This window comes from Catharus ustulatus, chromosome 11 (assembly GCF_009819885.2).
Source record: "Catharus ustulatus isolate bCatUst1 chromosome 11, bCatUst1.pri.v2, whole genome shotgun sequence".
NCBI lineage: Eukaryota > Metazoa > Chordata > Aves > Passeriformes > Turdidae > Catharus > Catharus ustulatus.
Window position 1 is genome coordinate 5232029 of NC_046231.1, and position 15386 is coordinate 5247414.

Below are 15386 nucleotides of genomic sequence, written 5' to 3' on the forward strand. Positions count from 1 at the left end.
CTTCAGTTCCACCTCACCGTGGCTAGGCACTATCCACCGGTACCCTTTCAGCCTGGCAATTAAAGAGGGGGCTTCAGATATTGCTAAGGAGCAAATGACACAAGGAGGGTGCACTGGCCATCCCATGGAGGCACTGGCACAGGGTCGCTGTGGAGCTGGAGATGATGCACTGTATTTAGCAAGAGGACCAAGAAGCAGATGCATCACCTGATCCCGTGTGGCTCACCTGAGGAATTCTGTGGGGATTGAGGCTCTTTTCAGCACACTTTTGCATCTTGTTGCACAGGAATCCTGGGGACTTTCTGTTCCCTGTGTGGAGATCTGTTTCTCTTTTGGAGAGCTGTCTCTGCTGGCCGCTTTACCTGTCTTTGGTCGGCCCGCAGCAGAACCGCCCTTCGCATCTGGGGCCTTGGCCTAAGGGGAGAGAGACAAGGGAGGGAGAGGTGAGACATCCCCTGAGACATCCCCATCCTGGAAAGCAAAGTGGGTGTTTGGTAACCAATGGAAGAGACAATAAATAAGTCAGTCAACGTGCCCAGGGACTTGGTCTTTCTTACTGGTGTTTGTTTTACCTAGGACACCCCTTCTCACTCAGGACTCTCTCCTCAAAGGAAGTTAATGGTTTTAGGTGATTTTTTTCCCTCATCTTACAGAACTTCTCTGTATCCCTCAGAGCTGTCTCTTTTGTCCCCTCCCTGACAGAAAGGAGACCTGCAGACACGGGGCCCCATCACATCTTCACTACCTCTCTGCAATGATCCTTCTCCATCCAGCCTGTCCCCCAAGCCCCCATCTAGCCTGGTCCCTGCCCTGGCACCTTCAGTGCCAGCACCACTGCAGCACCCACCAGCTTGTCTTCCATAGCAGCACCTTCCGGTGCAGCAATGGTGAAGGGCTTCACATGCTCTGCAGAGCCCAACCGCTCCTCTGGGTAGCTGACTACAGAGAAGACAGCAGCAGGGGGAAGGGGAGGCCCTTCGGGATGCAGTCCCAGATATCTCAGCATCTAAAACAGAAGAGAAAATCCTGTTTATACTTCTCTCACCTTCATCCCCTTTGAAGGCACTGAGCTTTTGGCAATGAGGTTTTTGATTTATATGAAATACAAGTACTTTGTTATGCCCAGTGGGGTGAGCAGGCTCCAGAGCAGAGGCAAGAGCTACAAGAAGGACGGAGAGAGAAACCTCTCCTAAGTGACTCAGCTGAAGAAAACAATGACCATGAGCTGCCCTGTCCTGGGACCGCTTAGAATGATTTCCATGCTGAAAAGTCTGAACAGATGGGATACTTGTACACAGAGCACTCCCACTTTCTGCCCACTTAGGGATGGTGATAACCTCCCCATCCACACAGATGCTAGAGAGTCATTGTGGAATGTCATCAGGGGCCTGGACAAGGCTCTGTGCCATTATCACTGAGGGTGCACAATGCTCCAGGGCCCAAGACCACAGCAAGTTCAAAATCTGAGCCTTGCAAGATTTTACCTCGTCTTTTGTTGGCAGCCTCCCATCCCTCAGGATCTCCCTAATCATGGCCTTTGGATTTGTGACCTGGATGTCCAAGCACAGCACCCCGACATGTTCGTCTATGACTGCTCCTTCTGCAGCTTCACTTTGTGTCTCCAGCTGAGATAACTGAAGACTCCTTTGGCCTCCACATTTTTGTTCAGGCTTCTTCTCCACCTTCTCCTGAGGTTTATTGGTCTTCTGATCTTTGTTTTCAGCTGAAGGCTGGGACGTGTTTCCATTTTGGATCACAGGTAACTGCACAACACCCTGAACCCTATCAAAGTAGGCGAGAACCCGTGTGATATCTTCCCGTGATAACGCAAAGATCTGAAACCTCTTCTCCATCTCAGCTGAGTACTTTGAGATTTTGGTTTCCCCCTTCTCTGAGGCTTTCTTCTTTGGGGCTTTGGATTCCCTCTTCTCTGAGGCTTTGGGTTCCCCCTTCTCTGCGATTATGATTTTCTGCATCTTTAGGGCTTTGTATTTCCACTTTTTTGGGATTATGGTTCCCTCCGTCTCTAGGACTTTTGTTTCCTTCTTCTCTGGTATTGTGGTTTTCTTCTCTGGGATTTTGGTTTCCTTCTTCTCTGGGGCCTTGGTTTCCTTCCTCTCTGGGGATTTACTTTCTTTCTTCTCTGGTTTTGCAGGTTGCTTCCCTACGGAGACATCCTTCTTTTCCTTCTTCCTCTTCTCTTCCTTCTTTCGCCTCTCTTCCTCCTTCCACTTATCTTCCTTCTCCAAGGCTTTTGCCTCCTCCTCAAGCTTTTGAGCCAGCTGCTTCAGCTCCCTTCAGCAAATGAAATAGAAAACATCACTGAGAGACACCACCACAAACCTGGGCTCACTAGTCCTGGCTGGCCCTTTGTTGGGAAGGATAAGGATTTGACAAGAAGGTCTCACAGATATATATAACAGAGAGATCTTTGATCGTAGAATCTGAAGAAGAAATAAAAGTGAAAGCAAGTTTTGATATAGAAGAAAAGAATTGCTGAGCCAGTTTTACTGGATAACTAGAAGACAAAGTGTATGTTAGCATGTGAGTTGGAAGGGTTTTTATGACTCAGAGCAAAGGATAAATCCACCTCAAACAAAAGATGTTTTACCAAGCCAAAAAGATTTCACAGGCAAACAAGAAAGCCAATGTTAAAAGTAGAAAGAAAGGTCTCAAAATTTTCCACAGCAAGAAAAGTGAAAAGCAACTTTTAGCTTAAACTGTAACATATTGACTTTTTGTGATAGGAAAATACTAACATGAATATGATAATATTAGTAGTTATGATAGACTCTAGGTAACAGTAAAAGTATTGATTGGCTGTCACATATTAAGGTGCTCTGCAATGAAAAGTATAGCATGCATTGTAACCTGAACTAGAGCTGACTTCAGATGAGACTACAGCCGATACTGACCACTGTGGGCTTGGCTTTTGTTACCCACAACCCGTGAATTGCTGCATCATCTGGATTCAATAAACAGCATTTTAAAGAGTCACCTGGAGTCCCACATCCCTTGTTTCAGCACTTTATTCCTTGACCCTGAGGCCAGGCAGAACCACAATGCTTCTCCACCCACAGAGGTTGGGAACATTCCAAGTGAGGGGAATGGTGGAAGAGGACCTCCAGGACCAGTCAAACCTAAGCCTTGCCATTATAAGGTCTCAACTGTGCAACCTCCCTCTTAAGGCACACCCAGACACCTCCAGCCACTGCCCAAGGCTGATCCACCAGCTCTCTGCACTGATGCCTGAAAATGCCCTTTGCCTCTTGATTTCCCAGTTTAAACCACATCCCAAATTGCTAACATCTGCTTGTCCCTCCTACAATTCTTTCTCGATTCATTCAGCCCCCTTCTCCCTGGGCACGGTGTGCTCCTTAATGAAAATAATCCTATCAGTCAGAAAACAAAGGCTGTAGGAACTTCTCTCCTGCAAGACAGGCTCTTGACAGCCAGATTCCCTGCTGGATCCCAGCTGTGACCAAGGCAAACTAGTGCTATCTGCCATAGAAATGGTTTGAAGTGGCTGTGTCCATCTCCTTCCCATGAAACTAACTTCAACCTGAGCAGAAAGAAGTCCTGATACACAGGCTTGCTTCAAGCAGCATCACCTCCCAGCTCTACACTCTTCCTGTATGTCCTGAGCTGGGCTGCCTTGCTGGAGCAGAGCTTGCCTACTTCTGCAGCTGCAAGGAAGCCTAAATCACATCAGCTTTTATGGGTGGTGTCCCACCATAAGGAGAACCCTGGCAGATCAGCATTGCATAGACTTTATCTGTAGCAGGACCAGGACCCAAACCAAGTGTTTGTCTGTGCCTCACACCTGCCCGTACCACCATACCACTGCTTTGGTGAAGAAAAAGATGATGAAGAAGGTGCAAATCAAAATCATAGACTTAAAGACACTTCTACAGGCAGTGCCAAGGCAAGCCCCACAGCCCAGCTCCCTGCAGGCAGCATCTAAACCAGGAGAGCTCACCAATAAAATAGAGATTTCTATCTCAACAGAAGAAGGTTCTTCCTCTCTTGAGAGCCAGGGAGCTAAGAGTGGCCATCGCTGTGTTGCTTCTGGCCTTTGCTATCAAACACCTCTGAGCTCAGTCCTTGGAGCAGGGCAACCCTCCAGGGACACTATCCTGAGCAGTAACCCATGGAAGGCTTACTCACCTCTCTGTCTGTGTATGCTTCCTTTCCAGTATTATTTTATCCACTAGAGCTTTCTTCTCAGGAAGGGCATCATCCTCATCCATTTGCAAGACACATTCTGTGCTCCTCTGAAGAGATTTTTTCTGCTGCAGTTCTTTAGCATAAACCAGAGGAGAAACCATGAGTGATTACAAGCAGAGCTGGGTGCTCTGAGTCAGCTGCAAGGATTCACAGCTTTTCCCAACCCAGCCTATCATATCAGGAGATGTTGGGAGCTCATATCCCTGCTCCAAAATTAAATCCCCCAAACTGTGGCCAGGTAGTGAGTTTCTGTACTTTGCCTGGTTTAAGAGCAACAAGGCTGAGGACAGTAGTTTGTCACTGAGCTACAGCAGCTTACACCTGTGCTCAAGCTTTAATGGTATAGATTAGGGAAAGTCTTAAAAATTCACATCTCCTGCAACTCTGAGATGAGTGCTGGTTACACTGAAGCAGAAGGTGGAAAGATTAATAAAAACATTTCTTACAAGCTCTGCTGCAAACCCAGATACACAGAGATAAGGCTGAGGGCTTGAGAAAAAAGATTTGAGAGGGATCCAGATATCTAACCTCCCTTCTCTCTTTCAGCTTCCTCCTTGGCTTTCCAAGAAGCACAATCCTGATGTAGGTTCACCATGTAGATATGACGATGATTCTTGACAGCTTTGTATACACAGAGCAGAGAAGATTCCAGGCTGCTTGCAAAGAGGCTCTCCAAGCCATCAAAGACCACTCCCTTGTAGCAGTCTTCACGCTGTGAATAAAGGGAAGAGCAAGTCAGCCATTGCACACAGGGTGCTCACAGCTGGACAGTAAACCCAGATGTCACAGGGCACCAGCTATCCTTGTTCCAAGTGCATTAGCTAAGACCAATTTGGATACGTCCTTAGGCCCTGCCAACTAAGGGCATGTGCAGTTTCCCCCAGGGTTCCCTGCACACAGTGCAGGATGCTCCAACAGCATGGACAGACCTCCTCCTCCTCCTCTCTGAGTCATACCTCACTGCCTGTCTCTCCAGAGCAGGAATGTCTTCTTTTCCCCCACCCCACACACCTTCAGCCTCTCACAGAGGATGTCCACCAGCAGGTCCTCGGGCAGCACATAGCTCAAGCAGTTCAGCTCTTCCCTACGACTGCTGATGATGTTCAGCTGCTGCGGCGCAGGAGCAGTGGAAACTGTGAACTGGAATGTGGACCACTGTTAGGAAAATAAACCATGGTGGAAAGCCCTGAACAGCTTGGACCTGGGGTTCTTCACTAGAGGAGACTAGAACAACCCTGCAGCGCAGGCTGGGGGCTCCAGGTGAAGGGTCCATCTCTTGGCCAGGAGAGACCTGAGTCTGCAAGTCCCCAGTGCAGCCTCCCAGCTGCAGCCATACTAGCCAGCAAACCATTGGGAGCCAGTAGAGTTTGTTGCAGCGCGTGTTCATTTCATTCAGTTCATTGTTCAAGTTGTTCTAATAGTTTGTTCTTATGTACTTCTGTGTTTTCCCCAAGTTGGTTTGTCCCTAAGTTGTAGCCACCCCTGAAACTACCCTGTATGGCATTCCCTGCCTCTTGTTCTGATACCTTCCCTGTCAGTCCCACCCTGGGCCAATCCCTAGTTGCTCCACACCCCTGGAAATCCCCTAATATTCTACACCCCATTGACCCAGGTGTCCCTTTCTCCTCCCTGCTTCCATCATTGGTTTATATTTTGTAAGACCCTGCCCATCACTCTTCCCCTGAGAATTCCTTACTGGCTGATTGTTTGTACTCACCCCCACCCTGCCCCCCCGGTATGCCTCTGTATTTAATCCCAGGCACAGCAGTGCTTGGGGCTCTTTTGCTCCGGAACCCTTCAACCCTAAGAAACCCTTTGTCGGAACCTCAGCAGCTGAGAGCCTCCCTCTACTCCTTTGCCTGATCCCTTACGCTATTACACTGTTTGAGCAAGTGGCACAAAAGGTTCTGCCTGCAGGAAAGCCACACTGAGGCAGTTGCCCACATCTGGCACGACACCGGTGTTTCTCCTTGAGCTAGCCCAGGCTCCAGTGGCCACATCAGAATTGTCTGCCAGAGCACATTCCCAGCCCAAATCATGCCCAGTCTGCCATCTGGGCTCCTCAGTATGGACCCACATACCCTCACATGGAACCATTGCCCATCTCAAAGACAATGCAAAGGTCCCAGGCATCAACCAGGGTAGATCGTGTTTACCTTGGTGTCCTTTTTGTTGGGTTTGTTGGCTGGTTCCTTCTTCTTTTGTGCTGGAAAGTTCTTGCCTTTGGCATTCTTCTTCTTCTTGGTTTTTTTCCCAGAGACTTGTTTATTCTTGGTCTGAGCTGTGAGCTGAGGCTTTTTACCTGCACAGGGGACAGATGGTCTAGGGGGTCTTTGAAAAGCAAGTAGGAAACCTTTCCCCACAATCAGCACAACCTTGGGCCCTGGAAGGAGCATGGCACTTTTCCCCCAGTCTGCTGGGCAGCACTGTTTCCCAGAAGCAGCTTCTTCCCTGCTTCTCTTACCAGCATGGTAAAGCATGCATCCCATTCTTGATTTTAAAGCCACCACTGTGTCCCTCCTAACAACTGTCCATGCAAGTGACACTGCTTGCACAGCAGTTCCCCTACAGATCAAGCAAAAGATTTGTCCTCCAGGACCATTTTTCCATATGCTGCACCCATCATGCGTCCTCATGTGGAGACCTGCAGCCCTACCCCACTTGCATCATCTGTCTCCACTGAAATGAAATCCTCTTTGTGAGAAAACCCCAGCTGGGACCCAGACTCTTCCTCTTTCCATCAGCTCCCAACCCAGCCAGGTTCAAAACTGAGTAATGCAAAATTTCCCCCTGCCCCGAGCCACATCTGCCTCACCCTGCAGAGCTCAGGGTACCAACTGCCCAGTAAGTTTCATTAAAGTCTCCAGTGTCACACAGAGAACAGCCCAACATGCACGAGATGTGTACCCTGACAGTGAGCACAGATAAATCTCTGGAGAAAGGAGCTCATCTGTAGTATGTCTCTCATTGGAAATTGCTCTGGGAGGCTGTCCTTCCCTTCCTCTCGGTTGTGAGGTTATAGTCAGTCATAGTCGGTCCTCTTGTGCTTAAAGAGCCACTTCAGAAGGTTTTTTCCTTGTTAAAGTGGGCAGCAGTTTTGCCTGCTGCCCATGAGGAGCAAGCTCGATTCAGCTTTGCGGAAATACAAATATTTGGGAAAGAGACAGATGTACTTCACCACCCCTAGAAAAATGAACATGTGCCAAAAATGGCAGCAAATGGGACTATGAAAGAACCCTGGACCAAGCCCTTATAATTGGTTTCTCTTTTTTTTAAGACAAGATAGAGATGCATGTTCCTTAAGAGACCCAAGGACTGAAAAACTGCTGATCTGAGTAAGCAGAAGTGAAAAGTCATGGTGGATTTCTCAAGCACTGACTCTGAGTGCAGCATTTCTCCTCACCAGCATTACCTTCATCTTCGCTTTTCAGCTCCATGGCAGCGTTGGTGCAAAGCTCCCGGGCACAGCACCCTGCTTTGCTCTGGTCATTGGCAATGGCCTCTTTCACCACGGTGTCAATGGACAAGTGCGCAGCGTCGTAATAGTGACACAAGGCTGCTGCTACCTCTGTCTTTCCTGAGAGAGAGGGGAGGACTGCTTGGGGACAGTTGCATATGAAGCATTACAGGGACAGGCCCTGGAAAAATCTTGAACAAGATTTCAAAGTTAAAAGGACAATGGGAAAGCAAGTGTTCCTCTGGGGAGGCCATGAGGGAGGCAGCTGGAGCGTGGGTACAAGCCCTGAATTCTAGAGCCCAGAGGGTCATGTCTACCTCCTGTTCAGCTGAGGACTTTGCCTTAAGCACCATGCTCCACCAGGATGTGTTCCTCCTGCCTGACCCTCTCCCTGCAGCCCAGGGCTGCAGCTCACATACCTGCCTGGGGTGGCCCATGGATGATGACAACAATCCCTCTGTCCTGCTGTGCTTCACACCTGTCTGAAGATGAGTCAATGCCCAGGTGCCGCATGACAGCCCGAGACACAGGATTCCCAGTCACTTCCACCATGGGCTCAGGAGAGGGTGTGACAGCCCCGTGATAAACTGCAGTGCAAAACCAGGGGAAAAAGTCAGCCTCCTGCCTACCTTTGATCCTCATCATCCTCCCCTTCTCCTCAGATCCCAGGAAAAGAGACTTGGTGAAAGCAACATGAGCTTGTTCTTTTGTTGCTAGGAAGGTGCAAATATAAAAGAGCTAGTGATAGTAGACCTGGTCCTACTGGCTAAAGAACTCATCCAATCCTAGTCTTTGTGGCTAAGGGACAAAAGGGAATGTCCTGATTATTTCCCCAGTCTGTGGCAGGTAGATAGGAGCTTGCTTTGGCTACACTCAGGGTTGGAAGAGGATGCCACAGCCCTTCACCCAAGAGTTCCTCCACCAAGCTGGGGAACAGACAGCTGCTGAGAGCATGGGCTTTCCCTGGAGAAAAAGGTGACAGAGAGTTCAGGGTGTGTGGGCTGGACTCCCTGCTGTGACCACAATCAAGACAGACACCGCCAAACCCTCGCTGTTTTTCTGACCTGTTGCTGCCTTGTTCATGGCTTCAGCCTCAGCCTCTGCCATGGCCTTGAGTTCTGCCACGGCCCTGAGCTCTGCCTGTTGAGCTTTCAGCCTCTTCTGTGCTTCATAGTCATCCAGCACCTCTGGGGGCAGTGTCCCACCCACGGCACGTGGAGGCATCAGAAAGTTCTTTTGGTACTCAGACCCCACTGCCATCCGCAGGATCTGTGCACGTAGGGAAGAGAAACCATACGCAAGATTCCTTTTCTCGCTTCTCATCACACACACTCAGCAAACCCATTTTGTGTCTCCTCCCTTCCTCCCAAGAACATAAACTATTTAAGTCCTCCCACAGCACATCAGCAGAGTTGGCTTTGCCCTGGGGATTGCCTCCATCTCCCTGGCACAAGCCTGGGAATGCTGGAGTGCTGTGAAGCTTGGGCAGCGTGTCCGTGGGGACCAGACCTGCCTTCTCACCTTCTCCTCCTCAAGCTCATCAAAATCCAGTGAGTAAAACTCAACAGGGAAGTTGCACGGGTTCTTCACCACCACTGTGGCCTCCAGCCCATCTCTGTCCACCAGCATCTTTAGTGCTGGGGGGCTGAACTCCAACCGTGCCTCCAGGCCTTGTCCTGAGAGATGCAGCTTTAAGTGATTGCTGCTACCACAAATGTTAAGCTTCAGCTCATTCCTGTAAGACCTCTGAAAAGAGAAAAGTGTAGGAAACTCATCCATGGAGTCCCAGGTGACAGGACCCCAAATACAATGCTTGCCCCAAGGTCAGGGTGTTAATCAGTCTCTTCAAGGTGAATGGAAACCAGGTATTATTTACTTAGGCTAGAGACTACAGCATCTGTGTCCTGGGTCTGAGTAACTGGGATGAATCCTGGTGTGCACTCTAACTGGATATTTGGGTATCAGATGGATGTACAATAGACTGTCAGGAGTTTCACCTAGTCATGCAGGAGTACAATGCTCATGAGAAGGGCCCTCGGGGTTACAGTGTCCAGACACATTCCTGGCACTGCTGCATCAGGCAAACGCCAGCTCCAGGAGAGAAGCAAGTGAGTTCTCGCTGGCTAGAAACAAGGGTCATCTTCTTTGCTTAGTGTTTGGCTCTGGTCAAAGCCAGACACAAGACGGTTACATCTCTCGAGCAATTAAAGATCACTGGGACTGTTAGCGGGCACAGAAGCCCTTGTGTTCATACTGGAACATGCTGTCAGTTTGCAAGAGCCAGCAGCCACAGGCAAACTACTTTTGAGAATACTCCATCTTTTAAGTTGAATATCCAGCTGCATGGGAATGTGCAGGCAGGCCAGAGCCTCAGGGACTGCTGGCAGCACACCACTACAGGTGACTGTCCTGCTGTGCCCAGGAAGGTGTCTGGTGGCTGTTTTGTCTGTCAGTTCTGCAGTAGAATGAGCCTCGACTGGCCATTCCAGGATTATCCTTTGCAAGTGTGCAGCTGCTCTGCACCGAGTGTCGCAGCTGCAAATACAGCCAAACAAGGGAGAGGCTGAGGGGAGTTGGGCACATCCCCCCATGTGCCAGGAGGCAGCCACAGAGCTCTGACGCTCTCTGTGCAAGCTCCCTGTGGGTATTTCAAAGCACATCTCTCTCACAGGAGTGCTCTGTGGGGTGAACTGAGCCACACTGAGAATTGGGCTTGCAGAAAGCTCCTTGTGAAGGTAGAGTTCATACCACACTCTCTGCACTAGGCCCTCATTTCCAGATAGCCCTGACAGGCCTCCTGTACCAATCTCACCTGCTTCTTGGGTGTAAACTGGATTTGCAAGTTCTGCCACCTTCCTGGATCAAGGGTTCCTTTGGAGGGTATCACTTCAAAGGGACAGGGCTCATTCTCCAGTGCCTGCTGCTTCTGACCCACAGCTGGTGTCCTGTATTTGCCTTGCTTGTCCTGGGCACAGAAAAAAATCTTGTGAGAGCACCTCGGTCTGTGAGGACAAAGCTTCAGTTCCTGTAGTGCTCTGAGACACTGATATGGTGCTGAGAGCACCCACAGCCAAACCAAATGTGGCCCCCGTAGCCTGGAGCTGGGGGGAAAACCTGTAGACAGGGCAGGCAGATGGGGAACTACTGTCCTCAGAGGAAGAAGAATGGGTGAAGATGGCAGAAAAGCAAAGCATCAGCTAATGAAACAGGTCCAGGCAAACCAGTCTTGATCTAGACCCTCAGAAGCTTCCTCAAACATGCTGTAGATCCAAGTGCTCAGGCAGCCACAGGACGAAAAACGACAAGAGATACAAAGAAAACCCAACCAAGAAGTTACGTGTTTAATGTCGCCTCTGCTTTACCTTCGTAACAGGCTCGAGGGCCTTAATGAACCATTTGTAGAGTACTTGGAACCAGTTGGAGAGCTGGACTGTCTCAAGCTGGCACTGTCCAACGAAGATATCAGAGAACTGCAAAGTGTTCTTGGATAGGTCGAGTAACAGTTCCAACACAGCCGCACAGAGGCGGATGTTATACGGGGGGCCTTCTGCCACCTGGAGAAGGACAGAGAAGTCAGCAGAGGGTGCAGGTGACATCTGCTGCTGTGCCCAGCCTGCTGCCTGCCCCAAGAGCTGTGGTACCTCTATGGGCAGCAGCACATCCACATCACTCCATGGCCGGCAGATGCTTTCAAAGTGCACTTCAAACATTGTGGTGTGTCTGTGAGACAGGCCCTGTATATCGTCAAGATTCATTCTGAAACCTTGAACAAATGAAAACAAAGCAGCTGAGATACACAAGAAACATGAATTGTGTCATAAGCATGTTAAGGCCTTAAGGTGTCCAGGCTGAGAGGTCTGGGAAAAACACCATTCCATCCTATGACCTTGTTGCATTTGGACTATAGGAGCACCTAAGGACTATAGCAACAAAGTTGCTTCATGCAGAAGAGAAGCAAAAAGCCCTTCATTTAAAGAAATACTACCCTTTTATAGAGTAGTTCGTAGAGCGAGGGTAGACATGATCTGATTGGTGTGAGGAAAACATGAAAACATGCTTTTTCAAAACATTACGTAGCTCACGCACTGTTCTGTGATCAACACCAGGTGCCTATCTCTATTATTAATTCCTCCTCTTCTGTTTTCTTTCAGCAGCTTGGGAAAACCCAAGCTGCATCTTTCCTTGAATCTTCACCAGTATCCTCATGACCTGGACAAAAACTTAAGGGTGCACCTGAACACCCCTCAGACACGGAAACGCAGCCTTGCTTCAAGGCCTCTTTTGGAAGCCTCTTTTGATCCACCAGAGGATCTCACAGGCTGTTTCCTCAATAAAGGCTGAATACAAGTGCTGTGATAGTGTGAACTCCAAACAAAGCACTTCCAAAACACAGCAGACCCCGTTGGTTTGCAAAACAAGCCCTCAGAGTGCCCAGAGGGACCTGATGATCATGGGAGCCAAGGGCAGAAGATGCTGAGAGGTGACCAGGGTGGTGAGCCCATCTGGCCCCTGCACTGAAGCATTAGGGCCATCACAGGCAGTCCAGGTCCCCTGGACATGGCTAGCCAGGAGAATTCTGCTCTAAAGCTCCCAGCAGGTGCACTAGGAAGAAAAAGCACAAATACCTCACCAAGTTCAGTGGCTTAAGCTAATCTGTCTGAGACACCTCCTTCAAGCCCACAGGAAGTGTCTCCAGCACTGCTTACCTGTGTTCTGCAGGGCAGATACATCAGCCTGGAAGGACACTGGGATCTGCCCAGGATTGGTGATCACCAGAGTGCGTGTCTCAGTGTTACCCTTAAGGACAGTGCCCATGTCCAGGACATACTCAGGCAGCTTAACTCTGCAAGGAGGAGTAAGGACAGTCCTTAAAACACAGCCTGGCTACATGTCCAAGTAGATGGGGGATACAAATAAAGTGGCCAGTTCTTTATTCACTGCTGTAAAAACTCAGCTCAAGCCCATGAAACCCATGGCCTGATCACCTGGTAATGACTTTGGGAAGTCAGGAGTACAGGTCCTAGGTTTTATCAGCTACTAATGGTACCTGAAAATAAAATTAGTTTCAAATGGACCCTGGCCACAGCTCCTCTGCCATGAAAAGACAGTATAGGTGAGTACACTGGGCCTCCACTGGTCTCAATGAAACTGCTTAATCTGGTGCACAGCCTGAGCCTGAAATTGCTTTGGGGCCTAGGAATAAGATTTGCCTGCACAGGAAGTCTTCACTGCTCTGCAACCAGTTCACATGATCTGTTCTGCAGAGCAACTTCTTTCTGAATTGAAGCGTCCTGTACTTGTGCTGCATCATGATGGTGTAAAGGGACAGATCAAGTGACCTAGATAAGCCCTGCAACCCCACCAGGATTTGAGCCATCTGATTTTGGGTTTTAAAGGGTTTGCTGACATGTGCAGTTCCCTTCTCTTTTTGTTGAGTGTGCTCTGTTATCTGGAACCAAGACATCATCTGGGAGTTGTCTCTTTGAGAGCCTAATGAGCAGGGACAGAATTTATGCTGTCTGGAAGGGCTTGAAGGTCTGCACTGGGTCCCCTCAGCTCTCGGAGCAGAACCCCACACCTGTGGGGAGCTGAGCAGTCCAAAGCTCAGCATGGTGTGGGAGAAGGGAGGACACTCTGCTGCTCACATCGAGTGTGTCACAGCCACCAGGACCACTCCCTTTCTGAAGTCCAGGCTATTCCCAGCTCTGCAGACACAAGGAGTTCTCAGGACAAGGGGACATTGCTGGTGTTCCTCATGGAGCACCTGGAGATAGGGATGGGAGTCCCTACTCACTTGACAAGATTCTGGCACAGCTTCTTGTTTGGGAACCTGCTTTTTGAGCGATGGGATTGCAACTTTCTCTGCAGCTCCAGAGCAGGCTTCTTTACCAGGTTCATCACCAACTCCATCTGCAGCTGAATATTTGACTGAGGAAAGAGAAGACAGTGCCTGGTTAGCAAAGGTCTTTCTCAAGGTTTGCATCTGAGAAAGGATCCCACCCTGCTCTTGTTAAGAGGGGATGTAGGGTCCTCCTGTCTGGCTGCTCAGTGTCGGTGACACCTCCTGCTCTCTTAACCAGGACCTCATCTCCACAGATGTAACTTCCAGCATCTTCACCTGCCCAGCCACTGTTAGCAAAGTTTGCCTCATCTGGCCAGGCAGACAAACCAGGAACCTTCCAGAGCTCCAGATACTTGTCTGCCCCCAGCCAGTACAAAGGCACCTTGGACAGAAGCTGACTTGAAAGGGAACCGCGACCAAGCTGGTGCCTCTGGGAGATGAGCACCACCAGCACAGTTCCAGGGCACAATCAAGCAGCTGCTGCTCAGGTCTGTAAATCTGGCAGGGCTTGGGTTGGGACCAACAAACTCCCCAGCAACAACCTGCATCTCCTTCAAAGCACCATCAACTCCTTCCCTTGAGCATGGCCTTCAGGATCTCTCCCTGGGGTACCCAAGAAGCTGGTGCAACCCCAGAAGAGACTATGCCCAGAGTGGAAGCCCTAGGGGCAGTGCTGAGGTGACACATGGTTGTAAGTGGGCAGAGAGGTCCCAGGTGCCATCAGGGCGCCAGGAAGCTGCTGTGAGCTGCAAGGTACTCAGGTGCCATGGAGATGGTGCCATGTGCCAAACAGGGCTGCAGCTGCTCTTACTACAATGCCAGAGCCGGGCACACGGGTCTTCAGGTCCCGAGTCTTCAGTGTCGCAATCTTTGGGTTCTGATTCTTCTTCCGAACAACCGATTTTTTCCTCTGACTGTATCGTCGCTGGGGTTTTATGAGCTTCTCATATTTTTCATTTTCTGAGGGAAGAAAACATCCACAATGAGAAGTGTAAGCAAAGTGCCAATCCCCTTTAAACTGGGAAGTCCCTGCCTCCCAACACTGATTTCTTCCAGAAAGAAATCCTTCTTCCAGAAAGAAGCCATCTATACAAAGTGGATGCTGCTGCTCTTCTCTGAATCCTCATGTTTGCTCCCACTTACCTTCTTCCCTACAGAGGAGCACCTCATTGCCTGCAATGTTACACAAATGTAACCCTGCCAGAAGCCCTGCCAGCCTCTCTTACAGCTTTCCCAAGTCTTTCAGTCTAGCCATCGTCCTTCAGGACCCTGCCAGATCTGCTGGCAAGCTCTGCAGGACGGTTCCTGGGACAAAGACCACATGGGATCCTCTGCTCAAGACTCATAAAGCAACCAGAAGGCTTGAGTTGGTCTGGGAGTCCTGCAACCCTCCAGGCTTGGTGGAGGTGGGCATGAGCTACCCTATGTGCATATGGTAGGGAACAAAACCAGAGGGGCCCTTCCTAGGGGCAGACGGGAAGTGCCCACCTTCGATGTTCCAGGGCAGGTTCACACTGATCATGGGTAAGAATGCTTCTCCTTTTAGGCAGATATTTTCGAGGTCCAGTTCACCCACTTTAAGCTGAAAAGTCCTGCTGAAGGGTCCTGGTACTTCTGGCATGTAAGAGAATTTCAGCACTTGCTTCTCGCCAGGTGCAATGGAGCCCTGCAGGGATGGGAGAGGAGGGAGGGAATGCATCAGAGTGTTTGATGGCGGATGGCTCAGGGGACAGATAGGCTTGAGAGGACAGGTCCTCTGTCCACGTCACCTTTGTGATAAATATATTACAGTCTTGGCTTTGGTAATTGTTAAAGTAAATACTATGTGTTTTATAATGTTGACTTTTGTAAGAGAAGTTT

The 15386-nt window shown here is 49.6% G+C and overlaps 1 protein-coding gene across 3 annotated transcripts in view; it reads right to left on the reverse strand.

The window, feature by feature from the left end:
* The window catches only part of LOC117001312 (hydrocephalus-inducing protein-like), a 75486-nt gene that overhangs the window by 17621 nt on the left and 42479 nt on the right, over positions 1 to 15386 (reverse strand). For all 3 annotated transcript variants that reach the window (XM_033069540.2, XM_033069541.1, XM_033069542.1), the window contains 18 exons: positions 15015 to 15192; positions 14338 to 14486; positions 13479 to 13612; positions 12391 to 12527; positions 11326 to 11447; positions 11047 to 11238; positions 10497 to 10649; positions 9206 to 9430; positions 8749 to 8953; positions 8104 to 8271; positions 7640 to 7804; positions 6384 to 6529; positions 5239 to 5367; positions 4756 to 4939; positions 4168 to 4300; positions 1485 to 2295; positions 848 to 1006; positions 227 to 414 (listed from right to left, as the gene is read on the reverse strand). In XM_033069540.2, the coding sequence (XP_032925431.1) occupies positions 227 to 414; positions 848 to 1006; positions 1485 to 2295; positions 4168 to 4300; positions 4756 to 4939; positions 5239 to 5367; positions 6384 to 6529; positions 7640 to 7804; positions 8104 to 8271; positions 8749 to 8953; positions 9206 to 9430; positions 10497 to 10649; positions 11047 to 11238; positions 11326 to 11447; positions 12391 to 12527; positions 13479 to 13612; positions 14338 to 14486; positions 15015 to 15192 (3578 nt within the window). The remainder of the gene's footprint in view (positions 1 to 226; positions 415 to 847; positions 1007 to 1484; positions 2296 to 4167; positions 4301 to 4755; positions 4940 to 5238; positions 5368 to 6383; positions 6530 to 7639; positions 7805 to 8103; positions 8272 to 8748; positions 8954 to 9205; positions 9431 to 10496; positions 10650 to 11046; positions 11239 to 11325; positions 11448 to 12390; positions 12528 to 13478; positions 13613 to 14337; positions 14487 to 15014; positions 15193 to 15386) is intronic.